Source organism: Oratosquilla oratoria, chromosome 16, assembly GCF_046742065.1.
Source record: "Oratosquilla oratoria isolate Oo_2021 chromosome 16, ASM4674206v1, whole genome shotgun sequence".
NCBI classification, from domain to species: domain Eukaryota; kingdom Metazoa; phylum Arthropoda; class Malacostraca; order Stomatopoda; family Squillidae; genus Oratosquilla; species Oratosquilla oratoria.
Window position 1 is genome coordinate 19,153,083 of NC_134792.1, and position 24,482 is coordinate 19,177,564.

General features: G+C 40.2%; 1 protein-coding gene across 1 annotated transcript in view; it reads right to left on the reverse strand.

Annotated features, from left to right (window-relative positions):
* Window positions 1-921: 921 nt before the first annotated feature.
* Window positions 922-24,482, reverse strand: part of LOC143033568 (uncharacterized) — a 25,721-nt gene continuing 2,160 nt past the window's right edge. Inside the window, exons 2-5 of the mRNA XM_076199059.1 lie at window positions 5,309-5,473; window positions 4,000-5,104; window positions 1,304-3,905; window positions 922-1,041 (exon numbers count right to left, since the gene is read on the reverse strand). Of these exons, the coding sequence (XP_076055174.1) occupies window positions 963-1,041; window positions 1,304-3,905; window positions 4,000-5,104; window positions 5,309-5,473 (3,951 nt within the window). The 3' untranslated portion in view covers window positions 922-962. The remainder of the gene's footprint in view (window positions 1,042-1,303; window positions 3,906-3,999; window positions 5,105-5,308; window positions 5,474-24,482) is intronic.

Sequence of the window (24,482 nt, forward strand, 5' to 3'; positions counted from 1 at the left end):
CACACACACACACACATAAGCACACACACACACACACACACATAAGCACACACACACACACACACACACACACACACACACACACACACACACACACACACACACACACACACACACACACTTACCAGGACATTCTCAAAGTACATTCTCATGTATTTTGAGAATGTCCTCGTAAGGACGAAACGTCAGTGAATAAAACTCCAACTGCTCTCTGTGTTTAGCTCACCGCCCTTCCATATATATATATATGTATATATATGTATATATATATATATATATATATATATATATATATGTATATATGTATGTATGTATGTGTATATATATATATATTTATGTATTCTATATATATATATATATATATATATAAATGTATATAAATGTATATATGTGTGAGGGCGAACGAGGAACTATGTTCTCTCGGCCCTGAAAAGTAATACCAGTTCGGGTGCTACTGGGGCTTTAATCAAACATCAAAAGGAATCAATGGATTTAAAAGAGTTAACGAATACAATAAACCATCAAAGTGTACAATACAATGTTGTAGAATGGGAACATCTAATACGAGGTGCTCAACACCTCCGTATCGTAACAACAGTAGCGATGTCCGGGTGCGTATGGACGAACCGTTCCGGCCCAATCGGATGCGGCGTGTCTTGAGAACAGCAAAGGTGAGAAGACCCGACGTCGAGTAGCCTGCGACTGGAGTAATGAAGACTTGGGATTGGCGTGGCAGTGGGTAGTCTTCGCAGGACGTCTTCTGACCAAGTTCTATTTGACGTTGTTTTTTTTTTTTTTTTTTTTTGACGTTGGGGAGGAGGGGTATATATACCCCTGAAACTGCCGACGTGGCCGCTCCGCGCAGGCGCAGTCTTCTCGGGCTTCAAAAGTTCGAAGCTGACTTGCTCGTTGTTCTGGCGCGCAAACAAGCCGATTCGCCGAGGTGGGGAGCCAAACGACTATCAGTGCAGCCGCGATGAATTGCCTTGTGGCCGGGGGAAGGGGGATGGGCCCTTACACCACCCCCGGGACAAGAATCTACTAGGAGTAGATTAAAACAAAATTAATGGTAACTCAGAGGATGAAAGGAAAATAAAACCTAGCCAGGATTTAAGATCTACTTAGGAGGTCAGCACCTAGATTGTCTTTTCCAGCAATGTGGACAACTCTAAATTTATAGGCCTGAAGGGCCAAAGCCCAACGAAGGAGACGGTCATTCTTTCCTTTGAAAGTAGCTAAATACAAGAGAGGTTTGTGATCAACTTCTAACACAAACTCTTTGCCACGGAGATAATAATCAAACCTGGAGATGGAGAAAACGACCGCAAGACATTCACGCTCGATGGTGGAGTATCTCTTCTCACGATCCAGAAGTTTCCTACTGGCATATGCGACGGGATGTGGGCATTCATCGTGATACTGGAGTAAAACAGCCCCCAGACCATAAAGAGAGGCATCGGTCCTAAGGACGAAAGTCAGCTTAGGATCGGGCAACCGCAAGATGGGTTGAGAAGATATGGCAGCTTTCAAATGGCAGAAACGGTCCAAGAGGTCTTCGGTCCAGGGGAGAGGTTCAGGGCTAGTCTTCCGTAGTAGATCAGATAAGGGGCCGGTGTAGTCGGAGGCCTGAGGAATAAACAACTTATAAAAGGAGATCAGACCAAGGAAGGTCCTAAGTAACTTCTTACTGGTTGGTGGAGGAATGCGGGTTATAGCCTCAATCTTGGTATGTTGAGGTTTTAAAGAGGTTCCATCTAAAATAAAGCCAAGGTATTTGATGGAAGAAACTCCAAATCTACACTTCGAAGGCTTGACAGTCAGATGGTGGTCCCGTAGCCGTTCGAAGACGCGATGTAGAGCTTCGAGATGTCGATCCCAGCTTTTGGAAAAAACAAAGACGTTGTCAAAATAAAAGCACACATTTGATAAATTATCTAATACTAGTCTCATCAGGCGGATGTATGTAGCACTTGCCGTTACCAGACCAAAGGGCATTCGGCAGAATTCCATCAAACCTAGATGAGTGGGAAAGGACGTTAGGGCTTTGGCTTTGTCTGAAAGAGGTACTTGGTAATATGCCTTGCAGAGGTCCAGTTCACTAAAGTACCTAGCCCCAGAGAATTTGTACAAATCTTCTTCCATGCTGCAGGTTGGTTCAGCATGGAATACTGTGACAGAGTTTAGTTGGCGATAGTCTATGGCCATCCTATAGGATCCATCAGTTTTTCTTACCATGACGACAGGCGAAGAATGAGGAGAGGAGGATCGTTGGATAATCCCTTGACGGAAGAGGGTTTCAACTTCTTTCTCGAAGACAGGTCTAAGGTGGATTGGCACTGGGTACACTTTGGCTTGTACTCGGTCAGTAGTGGTAAGTTGTATATCATGAGTTATAGTGGATGTACATCCGGGCTCGTCTGAGAAAACATCTTTATACTCACCCATTAGAATCTGAAGTTGGACTAGCTGATCCGGGGCGAGTTGTCCCACTTCAGGTTTATCAGTTGAAGGGGAGAGGATTATGCCGTCAGGTGTCAAAGGCAACTGTGAAAGAAGATCACACGGATCCCCTTCATCGACGATGGATACCTTCTCTTTCCCTGGGGCGGAAAGCTCTTCTATGGCGGAAATCTCATCCATCAGTTCCAATTGCTGCACCTGGGCCCTGCGGTGATATCTTTTTAAAATGTTAGCATGGTAAAGTCTATGTCCTCGAGGGGTCTCTATTACGTAATTCGCTTCACCACGTCTCTCCAATACGTTGTAGGGTCCATTCCAAGTGACGAGGAGTTTACTTGTATCACTAGGCAGGAGTACTAGAACTTCATCACCTGGTTTAAATTGACGGTTTTGAGACTTCAGATCGAAGTACGCCTTGTACCGGGAACTGCTGATGTCTGCTTGTTGCGCAGCCATTTGAGAACATTCTGCCAGCTTCTCCTGTAGTTCTATTACATATTGGAAACTGGACCTCTCTTCCTCGTGGAGGGTACGGTTTTCCCACAGATCTCTTAAAACTGTGAGTGGGCCTCTAACAGACCGACCGTACAACAACTCGAAGGCTGAAAACCCTGTCCTGTCGCTCGGGAGTTCTCTGAGGGCAAACAAAGTTGGTATTAGATACCTGTGCCATTCACGGGGCTTCTCAGCACACAATTTACGAAGAATAGCCTTCAAGGGGCCATGTAGTCTCTCAATCCTTCCATTTCCACTAGGATGGAAGGGAGTGGTGAAGATAGGTTTCACGCCCAACATTCGGTGGAGTTCCTTCATTAAATTAGACGTGAATTGGGTACCTCTGTCTGAAAGTATTTCCCGGGGAATACCAACTCTCGAGAAAATAGTTAACAAGGCCTCAGCGACCGAAATAGAGTCTATATCTTTTAAGGGAACTGCTTCAGGAAATCCAGTGGCAAAATCTATCAAGGTAAGAATGTACCTGTGTCCATCGGAAGATGCTGGAGAAAGAGGTCCAACCAAGTCTATGGCAACACGGGCGAAAGGTTCAGTGACGATGGGCATGGGTTGTAATGGGACTGGTGGTACTCGTCCCTTCGCTGAGAAGCGTTGACATTTGTCACAAGACCGACAGAAGGTTCTGATGTCTGTTCCCATACCAGGCCAGTAAAATTGTTCTGCTACCTTTAATTCCGTCTTCCGGTGAGAGAAGTGTCCAGCTAAAGGGCTCTCATGAGCAATGGAGAGGATAACAGGGCGACAATCACGGGGAACAACCAATGTAGACTTTCCTACCTTATCAGGGCGATTAGAAGTCAAACATTTCCGATAGAGGAGACCGTCCGTCTTGACAAACTGGTAAGTAGACCCGTTCCTCGTTCGGTCTATTTCTCCCGAGGCTGCTTTTGCTCTAGCGGCAGAGTGTCTCACACGAGGACTGGAGTAGACTGAAGTTGTCGGGCGTCACCGAGAGAGGTTGTAGGGCAGGCAGAGCTAAGGGGTGAATCCGTTTCATTTTGCCGGCTCGGGTCTGGACTGCACATACCAGGTGCTTGGGAGAGGGCGTAGCAGTTTGTGTCGGGCGTGGAATTGCGGAGTCATCAGCTGGAGAGGAACATTCAGATATATTAGGATCTTTAACGCCTGGAACGTTACCAATTAAGACACTAGCAAATTTGATGGGTGCTCTGACGACGTCGGTCCATCCCTCGTAATAAGGACATCGAAGGTAACAAGAAACCAGAGGAAAGGCATCTACTCGGCCCAAGTAGTCGGCAACATAGACTTTCTTGCAACTCGGGACATCTATATCTGGTAGCATCTCATCTGATACGACTACGCAGGAACAGCCGGTGTCCCGGATTATAGTAGACACCCAGGCCCCATTGATGGTACCAGAGGCCTGGAAGTGAGGGACTGTTCTATCAGATAGGCAAAACCCTACCTTATATGGCTGCGTAGTTGACGTGCCTTCTTTGAAAGTGCGGGGATTCCTAGGGCAACGAGGCCGAATGTGTCCAATTTCTCCACAACCGTGACATGTCAAAGGTGGAGGGTCCTTTCGGCCGCTAGACGGATTCGGGGTCGCCGTGGTTACCTTAGGCGGCTTAGGTGGTCGAGAGAACTTCTTTGCATTTGGAATCGAGGTTCGAGGAAGATTAGGGTGGGCTGACGTCCAATCGTCAGCCAAACGAATGGCCTCAGTTAACGTAGAGGGTCGTCGTTCCTTGATGAAAGCACGCAAGTCTGGATGGAGGGAAGACAAAAACTGGTCAAGTATCATAAAGTCTTTCAAATCATTGAAAGTATTCCCTACCTCTGAGGAATCTAACCACGCCTGGAATAGTCTGGTTAGTTGAAATGAGAACTGAAGAAAAGTTTCTCCTGGAGAAATCTTGGCATTCCAAAAGTCTACGCGGTAACCATCAGGAGTCTTGTTAAAACCTGACAATAAAGCTTTCTTCAGTAGCTCATAGTTCTTAGTTATCTCTGGGGAGAGAGATATGTACATATCAGCTGCCTTTCCCGTAAGTAAGGTACCCAGTCTCACGGCATAGCTGTCTGAACTCAGCTTAAGTAGTTCTGCAATTCTCTCAAAACGGTTAAGGTAAGAGGCAATATCTTCCCCCTCTTGTAATAGAGGGAGCTGGGGACGACTTACCGAATCATGTGGAGTCGCGGTAGGTTGCTTTGTCGCCGTGATACGAGCTAGCTCTAGCTCCTTTTCCGCTTCAATCTTGGCCTTCTCCTTCTCTGCTTCAATCTTGGCCTTCTCCTTCTCTGCTTCAATCTTGGCCTTCTCCTTCTCTGCTTCAATCTTGGCCTTCTCCTTCTCTGCTTCAATCTTGGCCTTCTCCGCTTCAATTTCAGCTAAGCGGGTCTTGTGCTCAATTTCCTCCTTCTTGGCTCGTCGCTCTTTTTCACGTTCTTCTCGTTCAATAGCTTGCTGTTCTATGACGTATTTGCCGACATCTCCTCCTGCAAGGCCTAAAGCTATAGCCTGTTCCTTAAGCTCCTGAACAGATATCATATTGACGAGAATAAGTAACGAATAAGGCACAAGTCAATGATTATGATACAAGACAAACAAGATACGTGTTAACGAACAAGAGAAAAAGATACGTGTCAATGAATAAAACAAATAAGATACGTGTCAACGACTAAAGACAAACTGCACAACCAAGGGACATCAAATAACACCGAAAGTAAATGAAATAAGCAAAATTAAGCAGAAGCAAAAATACAAGGGACGTAAATGCATCAAACAAATACAAGCTGTAAGACAAGAAACATTACTCGCTTAAAGCAAATGGAACAATTTTACCCACTTCAAAACGCCACAACGTAATGTACGTATTAATACACACGTAAACAGCTATGAAACAATCAAAACCTCAAAGCACAAGAGGACTCACTTCCGGGCCACAGACAGTGAGTGCGCGTTCAAAGCGACTTAGAGCCCAGCAAACACTTGTAGCACCAATCCTGGCAAGGTCGCCAGAAATGTGAGGGCGAACGAGGAACTATGTTCTCTCGGCCCTGAAAAGTAATACCAGTTCGGGTGCTACTGGATCTGCTGGGGCTTTAATCAAACATCAAAAGGAATCAATGGATTTAAAAGAGTTAACGAATACAATAAACCATCAAAGTGTACAATACAATGTTGTAGAATGGGAACATCTAATACGAGGTGCTCAACACCTCCGTATCGTAACAACAGTAGCGATGTCCGGGTGCGTATGGACGAACCGTTCCGGCCCAATCGGATGCGGCGTGTCTTGAGAACAGCAAAGGTGAGAAGACCCGACGTCGAGTAGCCTGCGACTGGAGTAATGAAGACTTGGGATTGGCGTGGCAGTGGGTAGTCTTCGCAGGACGTCTTCTGACCAAGTTCTATTTGACGTTGGGGAGGAGGGGTATATATACCCCTGAAACTGCCGACGTGGCCGCTCCGCGCAGGCGCAGTCTTCTCGGGCTTCAAAAGTTCGAAGCTGACTTGCTCGTTGTTCTGGCGCGCAAACAAGCCGATTCGCCGAGGTGGGGAGCCAAACGACTATCAGTGCAGCCGCGATGAATTGCCTTGTGGCCGGGGGAAGGGGGATGGGCCCTTACAATATGTATATATATATATATATATATATATATATATATATATATATATAACCTTTTCAAGTTTTATGGGTGACACGTTTATAATATATAGCGAATAGTATTGATATACTTGATTAAACTTAAGAGTAAGTGACTGTTCTTCTGTTGGTAGAGCATTCGTATAAGAAAACTCTGGCTGACCTCAAACTTTGAGTGGACAGCTTTTTGATGGTTGTTACCAGCTTATACACCTCTTCGCCTTTGGCAATATCCAAGATCGTAGAGCAAAAGTTGCAACCACAAAAGTCACTAGTTATAACATACTAACCAAGTTTATAGGCCAATCAGGATGGAATGTAGGAACTTTGGAGCTGTTATGTACTTTTATTCTACAGTGAATCCTCGTAAAACACCTGTGTATCTCCTTACACATCCACTAAGTGAACCAGTATTGGACATCATTATTGAATGAATGGTCGAGGGGAGTTTCATAAGAGATACTTCGCTCTATGATCATATACCATTAATGTCATGGACTTCTGAAGGTGATTAAAAACCAATATGTAAAGGAATAGAAAAGTGATAAAAGTGAGCAGAGAAATAAACCTTGGTATCAGGGAATTTGTGGACTAAGATCGTGCTAAATTGGAAATAACTGACTGCAAGCACCTCGGCACACAACCAGGGTAAGAGAAAAAAGACTTATGGAGAAGTGAAAGAAAGAGGAAGCGAAACAGAACAAAATTGAGAGAAGCAGGTAAATAGATGGGTGAATAAGAGGAAAATTGAAAAGAAGAGGATTAATGAAAAAAGAAAAAGAATAACTACATGAAGAAAAAAAGAAGTACAGACAGAAGAACGAGATTTGCAAGAAGAAGAAAAAGAAGAAATAGAAAATGACACACACACACACAAAGTAAGAAATAAAAGGAAGGAGCAGAAAACCATGGAAAGAAAAGTAGAAGGAGGAGAAGGGTAATAAGATTACCCTGAGCGGAAGTGTAGTTGTTCATGGACATCTCTCTGCCGAGGCCTGGAAGTTTACCCATCATCAATAACTGAAGATAGAAAAGTTGAGATAAAGCGAGAGGCTGGATAGGAAGTGACGAAAGTGTGTGTGGATAGAGGTAACGACCTAGATACTGAAATGAAAGCGTGGGATAACCAGGGAGGTAAAAAAAAATATGTATATATTACCATCACTAGTAACATTACTACTGATTCTACAACTATTGGTACTAGTACTACTATTACTACTATTACTACTACTGGATAAAAGATTCGTAAATGAACAAATGAATAGGTAAATAAGCAAACAAATGGATAAATTAATAAATAGATAAATAAATAAATAAACAAATAAATAAATAAATAAATAAACAAATAGATAAATGAATAAATAAATCAATCAATCAATAAATAAATAAATATGTAATTAGATATGTAGATAAACTAATTAGTAGATAAAATGAAGAAGGGAGATGGAGATAAAGACATAACAGGGAAATTAGAGATCTGACCGGACAACCGTACATTCAGGATGAAGTACGGGGAAGAAGAACAAGGTGGGCTGGACACTGCGTCCAAATAGAGGCGGACAGACTACCAAGGAAGGTGATGGAAGGAGGAATACAAGACAGACGACCATTGGGGAGACCTAGGTACAGAAGTATGGATGGAGTGGAGAAGGACGTGGAGAGGGTGGTGCCAGGAGAGGACTGGAAAGAATTGGCAGAGGATAGAACCATCTGAAGAGCCATAGTGAAAGCAGTGAAGAGACATTCGGCCTGATAGCCAACAGAGTAAGTATAAATAGATATATGATGATAAAATTCCTAAGTTATCGGATATAAGAAATTAAAAAAGTGACGTCCGAAATGACCTAATGGGAAAAATCTGAAAATGAGTCCGCATTGGAATGAAGATAGATGTTAAATCAAGGAAGTTTGAAACCAGTCTCTGTTCTTTTAAATCAATAAAATGACAATAGCAATAGCATTATCAATAGCATTAGCAATAATACAAAAAAAAAATCTAATAATCCTTGATATTCATATGTGATTTTTTTTTTTTTTTTTTTTTTGCTGGTACCACTAATATATATAGGGATGACAGTAAAGATAAAGAAAATAGTATAGTACAAAAAGTAAATATGATTGGGTTAAATCAAAATATTCTTGTTAGAATGCAGGGCGGAAGATCAAGGTCTAATGTCAATGCTGGAAAATTAATAAAGGAGAACCGATGCATGAAGTGGAGTTTTAACAAGGAATGAAAAATGTAAGAGATAATCAAAGGACATACAGAAGTAAAAGGAGAATGAATGGCTGCAGTAACTTTAGAAGAGAGAACTTGGTATCATATTTAGGATATGTGACACCGGAAAACGGGAGAAAGGAAAATAAGTAGAGCTATCAAGGGAAACAGGAGAGGATAACGAAAGGAAGGGAGAGGAGACGAAGATTTACTAAGTGAATAAATCAAAGTCAGAGAAAGGAGAGGGGACATTGACTACGGTCAGAGAGATAAACAAACATGAGAAATTGAGATCTGTAGGAGGGAGAAATTGAAGAGAAGAGGGGACTGGAGGAAGCGACAAAGGGGCGTTGGATCGATAAAAGAGTGGCGCGAGGAAGGAAGGGATGTAAGTGGAGACACGAAGGTTTTCACGTTACAATCGTTATATTTGCGCAATCAGGGCATGGAATACAATGCATTATGCAGTCTGGCTTACAACGTAAGACAAAGGCATAAGAAGATGAGTAAGGTGATAACGTAGAAGGAAGTATGTATTTCGTTGGACTATTTTAAGCACATAACATGTATAATGATAAGAGAGGAAAGGACTCATAGGATACGAGGAAAGGAGGTCGTTTACAAAATTTTACAGAAAAATAGACCTAGTAAGAAGAGACGAGGTAGCGGGAGGAGGAAGAAAAGAATAAGGAGGACGAGGAAGAGGAGGTGACACAAGAGGAAGGTGAGGAGGAGGAGGAGGAGGAGGGGGAGGAAGAGGAGAATAAGGACTAAAAAGAGATGAAGCTGGAGTGGGAGGTTGGGCTGAGTGAGAAAGAAGGTCACAGATATTCGTCGTAGTGCTCCCACGAGTGGTTCTCCAACTCTCATTAGGACATGCGTGATGTAACGCATTGGTGGGTACTTTTAGTGAAAATATTGCTGTGCGTGATGACAACCTCACCTTTAATTTCGAGACTGCAAAGCGCGTGGAGGCATGAATGTATGCATATATCGGCTATTCGTACCATGGTTTTTGCTCATGACCTTGATTGTAATCACTAAGCTGGAGATGATTAAGATATTTTTCTATCCTACTTTGCTTCATAGGGATTATATGTTCATTATAATTTATTCATAACCAATTTTCTTAGCATATGATGTGATTTTGATTGCATCACGCATATTCAATTTTGCATGGTCCAAGTTCTCTGTGTTTACAAAGACCACATGTTACGGATCTGGATGAAAAATGAAACGCTCTAGGAGCAGTGCGCAAACACATTGAAGTATGTCAAATAAAGGCGAAAAGTTTCGTGTTATGCGTGGCGAGACATGAATACGACATTGTGAGGGACCTGAAGAAAGGAGGAGGAGATGGCGCCAGGGGACTCCGGCCCGACGTGACGCAAGCTAGGTTAGCCGCTGTCGAAGGAACGGAGGAGAGGCGAGGAAAGTTCTCTCTTGACGAGTTCTAAATAAGAACAGTTCAATTAACGTAGGAAATACCACTAATGACAAGGAGGCACACAAAGTGATGAGACAGAATAGGTAATCGTGTCAGTCAACTTTAACGCCTTTTCATGGTGTTATAGAGATACTTTTCATGTAAAAATAAATTTATTTTTGCCCTCAGAATTATTCTCCCGTTTAAGAAAATCTGGCATTGTTCTGTTGACAGAAGACTTGGTTTTGATTTGGTACGGACTACTAAAAAAAAATTTTCGAACGCTATTACAAACTCGGAAATATTTATTTATCCATGAAAGTGGCAAAATCATTTTAATGTATTAAAATATTAGTGTGAATTTCAAAAGTAAAAGCTGAAAGGGTTGTCATTTTTTTCTTTTAAGTTTCACTTTGTATAGGTATGATTCCGTTCACTTTTATCATCTAATATAAAGTTGTATGGTTGTTTTAATTTTTCAGCCACCTTATGAAAAATATATGCCATCATTTATTGAGTTACTTCTAATCCTTTTCCTTCGATAATGCATTCTGATGTTAGTCAAAATGAGGGACTGTAAATCGATTAATCTTCCCACTTCGTTTATATACATATTCCTTCTATCGTCTAAAATACTTTATTTAGTTCAGAGAGCGTCACTTTTGAAGAGGAGTTGAGATCAAATAGAAAAAGTTCAGAGAGCTCATACCTCAACCAACGTACTTATCACTCTATCTACCACTAGCAATTGTGAATATAATCTATGACATTCGTGTCTACTAGATCATATGTAAAGCATGGGGGTAATCCACGGGAATAAGCGCCCGGCCCGATTACAAAATTTTGAGGTGAGCGGGGTTGGGAGTTTGGGGTGTGGATATGGATGGATGTAGTCTAGATCCCTCCGAACATTCAATCAGCATTTTGATGGTCATTGTGTATCCTTTCGATGTGAATTCATTGAGATAAATTTGTATTTTTAGGTATAGTTTAGAAAGACATACCAGACAGCAGGCAGAGAGATAGACGCAAGTTGACAGGCAGACAGACAAACTGACAGATGGACTGACTGAGAGACAGATTTATACATACAAGCAGACACGGGTGATCACATAAATTCTGCACAACTTAGTCGGCACACATAGTATTCTAATATAACTGACAAATAACAAACAAGATCTAAAACAACTGTATAGTTAAGTATGGGATGAAAAAGTGAATTTTGGGATGCAAAAAAGAGAAATGCCCCTCATGTAAACCTTTGCTGTAATAATACCATGTAGCTGAAAAAATACACCGTTTTCCAAAATAAATTAAATTCTCCTTGAGACGGAAAGGGTTGGTAGTGGTAGTTTTAGCTTTATCCCAGCTGAGTGGTACCCTTACAATCGAATAAGGTCCTCCTTGCTAATTCAGTTAACTTTGAGTAACGCCTGATAATTCTATTAAGATTAGGGAAGTCTCTGACCCTTACAAGATTAAAAACTTTTTTGATTTAACCTTTATGTGAAAGTGCCTATTCGTATTATGTATTTTCGTTCTAACACTAGATATAAACTCAGCTTAAAGAAACCTAGGAATCTCAAAGAATTACAAAAAGAATATAATCAAATTTATAACAAATATTATGACCGTCATTATATTAGAAACTTTTTTACTTAACCTTTTGGTGAGAGTGATTATTCGTATTATGTATTTTTGTTCCAATACCAGATAATAAATTCATCTTAAGGAGACCTGAGAATCTCAAAGAATTATAAAAAGAATATAATGAAATTTATGAAAAATATTATGATCGTCATTATATTAGAAGTTATTTACGAAGTCGAAAGCCAGGCAAGACTCAAAGTACGACACACTAGGATCTTGAAAAGATTAATTAATGAAATAGCTTTCTTAATAGACATTTTGTTCAGTACACTGAAAACAAGGAATTCACAAACTAATAAGTCAATTTCATTTTTTTTTTCATATAAATTGTGAACATAATATCTAGGGCTTCATAAGGAAACTCCTTTAAGTTTTCATATGTACTGACGACCTTTTGCAAAATTGTGTGATAGAATAGAATAAGAATTGTGTGTATTATAAGAAATAAACGCACAGAACTAGTAGGGTAAGAAGGACATTGATCTTAAGAATAGTGACATGTAAGTAAAAAATTAATGTTAGGAAACTATTTAAGAATATGATTGGGATAGGATACCCTCACAAAGTGAAATGATTCTAAATTGTATTCGATACGAGTATGTATATTGCATGAATTCATATATCATGTATGTATGTATGTATGTATGTATGTATGTATGTATGTATGTATGTATGTATGTATGTATGTATGTATGTATGTATGTATGTATGTATGTATGTATGTATGTATGTATGTATGTATGTATGTATGTATGTGATTCACCATGGTCTTGGATCACGTGTTGGACTCGTGATCGACAGCTATTTCCTTCTCGGAAGAGCTCAGAGCTCATATATTACCGATCTATGGGTAATGCTGTTACCTTGCATAACCCTCAGCTCACGAGAGTTGGATTAACAACTTGCAGCTCAGCGGTACTGAAATTATTTCAGCTCTGGGCGGGATTTGAGCCCGGACCGCCGTAGTGGCGGCCAGGAACTCTAACCACAGCGCCAAGAGGTAGGTGTGTGTGTGTGTGTGTGTGTGTGTGTGTGTGTGTGTGTGTGTGTGTGTGTGTGTGTGTGTGTGTGTGTGTGTGTGTGTGTGTGTGTGTGTGTGTGTGTGTGTGTGTGTGTGTGTGTGTGTTGTGTGTGTGTGTGTGTGTGTGTGTGTGTGTGTGTGTGTGTGTGTGTGTGTGTGTATGTGTGTGTGTGCATGTGTGTGTGTGCGTGTGTGTGTGTGTGTGTGTGTGTGTGTGTTTGTGCGTGTGTGCGTGTGTGGTGTGTGTGTGTGTGTGTGTGTGTGTGTGTGTGTGTGTGTGTGTGTGTGTGTGTGTGTGTGTGTGTGTGTGTGTGTGTGTGTTTGTGTGTGTGTGTGTGTATGTGTGTGTGTGTGTGTAAATAAATATATATGGGTAGATAGGTAGGTAGGTATGCATGGATGTATATATGCATATATACGAATATAAATGTAATGTATTTATGTATTTATGCATGTATGTAGTATTTATGTATGTATGTATGTATGTATGTATGTATGTATGTATGTATGTATGTATGTATGTATGTATGTATGTATGTATTTATGTATGTATGTATGTATGTATGTATGTATGTATGTATATAATAGTGTATGTATGGAGACTTGTTTTATATATTCTGTGGGAAAAGAGCAATAAAATGCATTTGGCTGCGTCCGTTAGTTGTAGGAAAGCAAATACGTATCATCAGGCACGTCCTCTGGCATATTTTCTCTAATTAGTTCAATATACGAGCCCAAACACGTACACATGATGCTACTCATTTTATTACTGCTATTAATTTTTTCATGAGTTTTTTTCAATAGTCTACTGTGGAATAAATTTTGTTCAATTAATAATTTTTTATATGATATTTAAACTGTCCGTGGATCTAGTGACATTATAACACATTGCTGCATAAAAAATTAACAGGTTTCCCTGCAAAAAAATGTATCTTATACGTATGTATTAAACTCCCCTATGCAGTAAATATCAGTATTCTAAAGGAAATTTCAATGATGTGTACAACTGTAGAATATCTATAAAGTGAACTCTTTGTTATTTAGGCTATTGTCGTCATTGTTGTAGTTGTTGTTATTGTTGCTAAAAAAAGTTGATGTTGTTGTTATTGCCACTCCTCCTATTAATTTCATTTTTCTTGTTGTCGTCGTCGTTGCGACCGCCTTTGTCGTTCTTGCTTCTGACACGGTTTTGGTGCTGTTTCTGTTCTTCATCTTGTTCCTGTTTCTACTCCTTATCTTGAATCTCTTCACGTTTCTATTCATACAACTTTCGAGGAGTTGTTTGTGGTGTTACCGAAGTTGGTAAAAGTAATGCGGCCGCACGTGTACTGATACACACACAACTCGTGACGCAGTTGGTAGAGTTCCTGGCTGCCACTACGGCGGTCCGGGTTTGAATCCCACCCTGGGCTGAAATAATTTCAGTATCGCTGAGCTGCGGGTTGTTACTCCAACTCTCGTGGGCGGGGAGTTCGGTGTGTGTGCATGTAAGGTCACAGCATTACCCATAGATCGGTCATATATGAGCTCTGAGCTCTCTTGTGGGAGAGAAATTGCTGTCTATCACGAATTCAACACGTGATCCAAGACCATGGTGAATCACAAAATTTCTTTCTAGAAGGGGGCTCGAAGACTGGAGGCACCCCTTTTCTATTATAACGGAAAAACTTTGTCTTGTACTACAGTGAATATTAAGTTTAGATTGGCGTTGGGTTCAGTCTGTTCCCGCGTTCGTGCATTATCTTCTTTGAATCTTTCTCGTTTTTATTTTAGGTAAGTAACATTTACTTCCCATAAAAAAAGAAAAAAAATCAGTATGAACACTTCGTCCTACCTTTGTGACTCCATATGAGGGGGTTTTCTATCGTGTTGTTTATTATAGACCTTGAACAGACCTTTTAACAAAGTATTTGGGTTAATAGTGTCAGTTTCAGGCTGGCAGTGGTCCATGAAGGAAAGCGTGTATGGCCTCTACTGAGAAATGAGTTGATGACGATAAGACGATAAGTTTCTATGCACCTGCTGGTGGCATTACGGCAGAACCAAAAGTTAGTTGATTTAAGGCACAAATACACATATATACATACACACACACACACACACACACACACACACAAACACACACACACACACACACACACACACACACACACACACACACACACACACACACACACACACACACACACACACACACACACACACACACACACACACACACACACACACACACACACACACACACACACACACACACATACACACACACACACACACACACACAAACACACACACACACACACACACACACACACATACATACATACAAACATATATATATATATATATATATATATACTGTATATATATATATATTCGGCGACCCCCCTCACCGTCCCCTCATACAGAAAAAGAGAAGACAAGGAGAAATCCCTTCGGGCTGCGTTAATTTTTTTTCTCATAAATACTTCCTCAGCCCCCATCCCCCACCCACTACCCCTCATGCATCACAACATCATCTACATACAACCCTTCTCCATTCACCCCTATTCTCTGTTCTCTCTCGTCCTTCCTCAACAGACATTTCTCTCTTTTGTAATGCCCCTTTCACCCCATCCATCCATCACATCCTAGGACGCCCCCTCATATTCACTCATTCTACCTCTGTCTTCCACACTTCTTTTACTAATCTTTCTTCACTCATTCTTTCCATGTGTCCAAACCATCCTAATACTCTTTCATTAACCCTATCTCCCAGCTCCCTTTCCACCCCTATTCTCCTCCTCACCTCCTCATTTCTCACTCTATCTAGCCTAGTAACCCCTATCATACTTCTCAGACATTTCATCTCAAACATATTTAAACTCCTCCTCTCTTCCTCTCTTTTGTTCCATGTTTCTGCCCCGTACAGTGCTCTTGGCACAACCACTCTTTCATATAACCTCCTCTTAGCACCCATTCCTAAATGTCTATTTCTCAATACAGTTTTTAATCCACCAAAGCATTTAATCGCTTCACTCAATGCACAGTCTACCTCTACCCCCACTCCTCCCTTTCCTGCCACATACGCACCAAATTATCTAAAACTATCCATTTCCTCCAGTCTTTCACCCTTAATGCTCACTTCCAGCCTGCTGTCCCTCTCTCCCCTTGTACATCTCATCACCTTACTTTTACCCACATTTATCTTCAGCTTCCTTCTTTCACACACCTTCTCAAACTCTGTCACTAACTTCCTCGATCCCTCCTCTGATCCTGCTACAAGCGCAGTGTCGTCAGCAAAGAACAACTTGCTTATCTTCCATTTTTCTCTATTTTCTTTAACGATCTCCAACCCCTGACCAAATACCCTTGCATTCACCTCTCACACTACCCCATCCATGTAAAGATTGAACAGCCAGGGTAACATAATACATCCCTGACGAAGTCCCACCTTTACCTCAAACCATTTACTCTCTCAATTTCTAATCCTAAAACAAGCTCTACTACTCTCCTAAAAGCTCTTGACTGCTTTCAACATCTTTCGTCTTATCCCATATATCTGCAACACCTTCCAGAGTGCCTTCCTGTCTACCCTGTCGTAAGCCTATTCCATATCCATAAAACCCCCAAAAAAACATCCTTACATTTTTCCTATAGCTTTCTCACATATCTGTCTTACCACAAAATCTGATCTACACAACCCCTACCTGTCCTAAAACCATATTGTTCCTCACCAATTACTCCCTCTGTTCCTCTCCTAATCCTATCAATTAAGACCCTCCCATAAGCCTTCCCAACTACACTCAACAAGCTGATCTCTCTGAAATTACTACACACACACTTGCATCCTTTTCCCTTGTAAAGCGGAACTATATAGGCACTCCTCCAGTCCTCCGGCACTCTACCCTCTCTTAAACAAACATTAAACAACCTCACCAGCCAGTCCACCATAACTGTACCTCCTTTCTTCAGACATTCTGCATTACATCCATCCAACCCAAGTGGCTTACCTGCTCTCATCATCTTAACAGCTGCTTTCACTTTATCCTTCCCTATTTCTCCTCCATTTTTCTCACTCATCACTTTCATTTTCTTAACGCTTCCCACTGCAACTACCTTTCCTTCTCTATCCTCCTTCACATTTAGGAACTCCCTAAAATACTCTGCCCACCTTCCTCTCACTGCCTTCTCTTCCATTATCATCTCTCCATCTGCACCTTTTACCTTTTCTTCTCTACTTGATTCGCCTCCTCCTCATCTTTTAATTTCTTTACAAAACATCTTTTTATTGCTCTCAAAATTTTCTGTTATACTCTTACCCCATTTCACATCTGCTCTCCTCTTTGAATCCTTTATCTTATTCTCAACTTCCCTTCTCTTTACTTTGCACCTCTTATACGATTCCCTCGTCCTAATTTGTAGCCAATCTATGAATGCCTGCTTCTTCTCTTCTACACCCTTCTTTGCTTCCTCATCCCACCACTCACTACCCTGCCTTCTTTTCCTCCCGCCCTCCTTCTTCCACACACCATCTTTGCACACCTTATGACTCCTTCCTTGAACCATCCCCATTCCTTCTCCACTCCTAGTTCTACTCTATTTTCACTCCCTCCCATTCCTCTTCTTATACACATTCTCCCTTTCTTTTTCATTTAAGAAGTTAACTCTAAGTACCTCCCTACCTTCCGCCCTTTTCCTCTCTCTCCACCTATTCTCCACTCTCATATTACCTTCCACCAGAAAATGATCTGATATTCCCCCCCTCTCTCCCCTTAGAGTATGTACATCCTTAACTCTTCCTACCATGCTCCTGGTCACCACTATATAGTCCATTAACACTATCTGCCACCCTTCCATCCACCACCCTCTCCCATGTGTACTTATACTTGACTTTCTTCCTAAAAACTGTATTTGCTATCATCAACTCTCTTTCAAGACACATCTCCACCATCAATTCTACACTACAATTTTTACCTGGAACTCCATACTTTCTAATCACTCCGTCTATTGGTTCGTTTCCTACCCTAGCATTAAGGTCTTCCAGAACAACTACATTGACATTTCTCCCTAATCCCTCTATGCAATCATTTATATCTACCCAAAAAAACTCCCTTTCCTCTACGCTCTTCTCACTACCAGGCCCATACGCATTTACAAAAACCCATATCTCCCTTCCCAGCTTCACCATCATCCACATCAACCTCCTTCCACTCCACTACACACTTCCTTATCTCTTCACTTGCTAGTACAGCCACCCCCTTCTCTCCCTCATCCCCTCTTCACTAATGAGTACCTCCAAATTACACTCCCAAACTCACACTCGCCTTTCCCTTTCATTTTAGTTTCACTCAAAGCTAACACATACATCTTTCTTCTCACAAATATACTGGCTATCTCTTCCCTTTTAATCTCATCTGTACCACATCCATGCACATTACAAGACCCAAACCTTAGGGTACTGGCTGGAAAACTCCCAGACCCACTTATGCCTTTACTTTTTTAGGAATGTCCCCTTTGGGGTTACAGGTATAGATGTTTATATATATATACATATATATATATATATATATATATATATATATATATATATATATATATATATATATATATACGCACACACATACATACACACACGCGCGCGCGCGCGCGCGCTCCTACACACACACACACACACACACACACATATATATATATATATATATATATATATGTATATATATATATATATATATATGTATGTATATATATGTATATATATATACATATATGCAGAAAGATCACTAAAAACAACACGTGCTCCACAAATTTTGCTGGCAACCACTAAGGAAATCGAAAGAAAACAGGGATTCCTAAGCGCTTTTGTATAATTCACATCTTCAGGGGAATACAGGCTGTATTCCCCTGGAGATGTGAAGTACACAAAAGCGCTTGGGAATCAATGTTTTCTTCCGATTTCCTTTGTGGTTACCAGCAAAATATATATATATATATATATATATATATATATATATATATATATACATATGTATATATATATACATATATATATATATGTATACATATGTATATATATATATATATACATATATATATATTTGTATATATGGTGGAAATGTGTCTTGAAAGACAGTTGATGATAGCAAATACAGAGTTTAAGAAGAAATTCAAGGATAAGTACACATGGGAGAGGGTGGTGGATGGAAGGGTGGCAGACAGTGTGTTATTGGACTATATAGTGGTGACCAGGAGCATGGTAGGAAGAGTTAAGGATGTACATACTCTAAGGGGAGAGAGGGGGGAATATCAGATCATTTTCTGGTGGAAGGTAAAATGAGAGTGGAGAATAGGTGGAGAGATAGGAAAAGGGCAGAAGGTAGGGAGGTACTTAGAGTGAACTTCTTAAATGAGGAAAAAAAGAGAGTGAGTTTAAGAAGAAACTGATAGAGGAGTGGGAGGGAGTAAAGGATAGAGTAGAACTAGGAGTGGAGGAGGAATGGGGAGGGTTCAAGGAAGGAGTCATAAGGTGTGCAAAGATGGTGTGTGGAACAAGGAGGGCGGGAGGAAAAGAAGGCAGGGTAGTGAGTGGTAGGATGAGGAAGTAAAGAAATGTATAGAAGAAAAGAAGTAGGCATTCATAGATTGGCTGCAAAGTAGGTGCAAATTAAAGAGAAGAGAAGCTAAGCGTAAGATAAAGGAAGCCAAGAGGAAAGTAGATGTGAAATGGTGAAAGAGTATGACAGAAAATTTTGAGAGCAATAAAAAGATGTTTTGGAAGGAATTAAAAGATGAGGAGGAGGCGAATCAAGTAGAGAAGAAAAGGTAAAAGGTGCAGATGGAGAGATGATAATGGAAGAGAAGGCAGTGAGAGGAAGGTGGGCAGAGTATTTTAGGGAGTTCCTAAATGTGAAGGAGGATAGGGAGGGAAAGGTAGTTGCAGTGGGAAGCGCTAAGAAAATGAGAGTGAGGAGTGAGGAAAATCGAGGAGAAATAGAGAAGGATGAAGTGGAAGCAGGTAAGGCACCGGGTCTGGATGGATCCCATGCAGAATGTCTGAAGAAAGGAGGTACAGTGATGTTGCACTGGCTGGTGAGGTTATCTAATGTTTGTTTAATAGGAGGTAGAGTGCCGGAGGACTGGAGGAGTGCCTGTATAGTTCCGCTTTACAAGGGAAAGGGGGACAAGCGTGAGTGTAGTAGTTTCAGAGAGATCAGCTTGTTGAGTGTAGTTGGGAAGTCTTATGAGAGGGTCTTGATTGAGAGGATTAGGAGAGGAACAGAGGAAGTAATTGGTGAGGAACAGTGTGGGTTTAGGACAGGTAGGGGTTGTGTAGATCAGATTTTGTGGTAAGACAGATATGTGAGAAACCTATAGGAAAAGCTAAGGATGTTTTTGTGGCTTTTATGGATCTGGAATAGGCTTACGACAGGGTAGACAGGAAGGCACTGTGGGAGTTACTGCATATATATGGGATAAGAGGAAAGCTGTTAAGGGCAGTCAAGAGTTTTTACGAGAGTAGTAGATCTTGTGTTAGGATTAGAAATGGAGAGAGTGAATGGTTTGAGGGAAAGGTGGGACTTCGTCAGGGATGTATTATGTCGCCCTGGCTGTTCAATCTTTACATGGATGGGGTGGTGCGAGAAGTGAATGCAAGGGTAGTGGGTCAGGGGTTGGAGATGATTAAAGAAAATGGAGAAAAGTGGGAGGTGAGCCAGTTCTTGTTTGCTGACGACACTGTACTTGTAGCAGGATCAGAGGAGGGATCGAGGAAGTTAGTGACAGAGTTTGAGAAGGTGTGTGCAAGAAGAAAGCCGGAGATAAATGTGGGTAAAAGTAAGGTGATGAGATGTACAAGGGGAGAGAGGGACAGCAGGCTGGAAGTGAGCATTAAGGGTGAAAGACTGGAGGAAATGGATAGTTTTATATACTTGAGTGCGAATGTGGCAGGAAAGGGAGGAGTGGGGGTGGAGGTAGAATGTAGAGTGAGAGAAGCGAGTAAATGCCTTGGTGGATTAAAAAGTGCAATGAGAAATAGACACATAGGAATGGATGCTAAGAGGAGGTTATATGAAAGAGTGATTGTGCCAAGAGCTCTGTACGGAGCAGAAACATGGAACATAATAGAGGAAGAGAGGAGGAGTATAAATGTGTTTGAGAAGAAATGTCTGAGAAGTATGATAGGGGTTACTAGGCTAGATAGAGTGAGAAATGAGAAGGCGAGGAGGAAAACAGGGGTATAAAGGGAACTGTGAGATAGGGTTGATGAAAGGGTATTACGATGGTTTGGACACATGGAAAGGATAAGTGAAGAAAGATTAGTAAAAGAAGTGTGGAAGGCAGAGGTGGAATGAGTGAATATGAGGGGGCGTCATAGGATGAGATGGATGGATGGGATGAAAAGGGCACTACAAAAGAGAGGAATGTCTGTGGAGGAAGGACGGAAGATGACAGAAGATAGGGGTGAATGGAGAGGGGTTGTGTATAGATGATGCTGTGACGCAGCCCGAAGGGATTTCTCCCCGTCTTCTCCTTTTCTGCGTGAGGGGACGGAGAGGGGGGGGTCGCCGAATTCATCAAGCGGCCTTGCTGTGGATGTGCTGTGTCTTGCGACACTGCTTGTGACCCAGGGCAGTGGACAGGATGCAGGGATGACTCGTTATCCAGAAGGTGCCAAGAAAAGCGGGAGGGAGAAGGGTGGAGGGGAGTGGAATATATAGGAAATGGAATGGGTGGGGGTGGTTTCTATGCCTTTTTCTTTTTGGCTACCCCACATGTAGGGGGAAAGAGCCTTTGGTATATGCATGTATGTATGCATGTATATATATATATATATATATATATATATATATATATATATATATATATATATATATATATACATTCATACATACATATATACATATATAGCTCTGTACACGTATACATCTAGCTACGCAAGTGTAAAACGTATATACTCGTATATATATATATATATATATATATATATATATATATATATATATATATATATATATATCTATATATATATATGTATACATTTTTAGAAGCTCCGCCATGGGATACGAACCCTGACCCGTGCGTCGAAAATCACGATATATATATATATACATATATATATATATACATATATGTATATATGTATATATATCTATATATATATATATATATATGTGTGTGTGTGTGTATTTATATACATTTCCTTTGGTGGGCTTTTTATATTAAATCAATTAAATATATTAATTTTCCTTCACTTCTTGTGGGATCTAAACCTGCTTTACCCAACAAACACTGGTAAACATGGTTAATTATTTAACTTTATAGGCTTTAATTGCTTCTCTGGACAAATCTTGATATTAAGTTGGCTTATAATCATTTGCAGTAAATTCTTCTGATATTTACAAATTCATGGAAGCGTCGTAATCTCGTTTAACTTCTTTTTACATATGCTTTTGATAGAAATGGAAAGAGGATAAACAATATTGTGGAAATAGGAGATTTGAATAGGTAGGAGAGAAATAGTGTATAAGATGCAGAATTATGAAGATGAGAAGACTACACACGCCAAGAAGTAATAGAAGGAATGGATGACTGTCATACACAAAGAAGAGATTGCAATAAAGTGATTTAGAAGAGCATAGTTGAAATCTACAAAGAAGAGGAGATTCTCTTATGGGGAAGAGGAATATTACTTTATGAAAATTTAATATCAATAGAAGACCAAATAAACAGATAAAACTATAAAATTATTATTAACAAATATTTGTATCACTTCAATACAAAGATGACTTGCAGAAAAAAAGATAAATAAATAAGTAAAAACAGTTCGTAGCTTGAGGCTTTGCGGCTGGTAACGACGCTTTCTTCAGACCACCTCCAAATCTTTCTCCTTCTCCACCTTCTCCTTACCCAGCTCTGCCCTCTCTTGCCTGTCTTTATCCTCCTTTACCTTACTCTTCACATTTCTTCAAATAACTCTTCCCTCTCTCTAACATCTTTTTCAAGTCATGTTTTTCAATCCCTTTATTCTTTGATAATATATTTTTCCCATGTGAAACATCTCTTTGGATTCTGTTCCCAGTGAATTTTCTCTCTTGTCTGTCTTTTTTCTCTCAGCCTTCGGCATAAGCTCCTCCAATCTATTTCATCCTCAACCTTCAACCAAAGTCTTCAGCTTTCCTGAGAAATCACTAGCACGCTGCTCCTTGAATTAACGTCTTCGCTGTTTTCCTTACGTACGTTCTCATCAATCCGTGCTTATTGTGATACTTCCCTTTATAACTGGCTTTCGTATCATCTACCTTTTTTCTATCACATGATTTATCAATTCAGGCACCTTTTTCAAAATTATTCTTCTATCTTTCTTCATCATTTATTATCACCTACCTTCTTTCTGACACATGATTTACCCATTCAGGCATTTTTTTCCAAATTATTCTTTCTTCATCATTTATTATCATCTACTTTTTTTCTAACGCATAATTTACCCATTCAGGCACCTTTTTCCAAATTATTTTCCTATCTTTCTTCATTTATTATCATCTACCTTTTTTCTAACACATGAATTACCCATTGAGGCACCTTTTCCCAAATTATTCTTTCATATTCATTTATTATTATCTACCTTTTTTCTAACACATGATTTACCCATTCAGGCATTTTTTCCCAAATTATTATTTCTTCATCATTTATTATCATCTACATTTTTTCTAATTATGAATTAACCATTCAGGCACCTTTTCCTAAATTATTCTTTCATATTCATTTATTTTCATCTTCCTTTTTTCTAATACATGATTTAACCATTCAGGCATTTTTTCCCAAATTATTCTTTCTTCATCATTTATTATCATCTACCTTTTTTCTAACACATGATTTACCCATTCAGGTACCTTTTCCTAAATTATTCTCCTATCTTTCTTCATCATTTATTATCATCTACCTTTTTTCTATAAATGATATACCCATTCAGACATTTTTTCCCAAATTATTCTCTTATCTTTTTTTCACTATTTATTGTATTTTCTTCAGCCTTTTCAAGCCCCCAGACGAGCCACCATCACACCCTCTGTTTCACTTGTCTTCCCACTCCAGTTCCCGCTACTAATTGTTCTCTTATGTCGCCTTTCCTTTCCTTTCTCCAAGACCTCCTCTTCTCAAGTCACAGTCTTCCCTATACCTTTACCTTTCCTTGCATCAAAATATTGATCTAACTTCCTTGTCTCTCTCCTTTGCTTTTATTTTACTTCCTATTTGTTTTTTATAATCTATTCAGATTGTGTGTGTGATGTGCCATAACTCTAATTCTTGTCCCTCTCTTCATAACTTCCAAGAACAATCCTCCATGTAGAGCGCGTGAAACATTCTTTTTCATATGTTAAACATATTTCCCCCTGATTACATCCTAATATCACATCCTGCATTATTCATAAGTCATACCTATTTTTGCTTTCATTCTTCTTTTTCGTGATTCAGTCTCAGTCTCCAGTTTCCAGTTAGATATAGAATAATGAATAAACCATCTCCCAGTTTCTTATTCTTCTTAATTTACATTTCTCTGTCACATACGTCTTTCTACTCTCGTTATGGATCAACAGGTTCCAG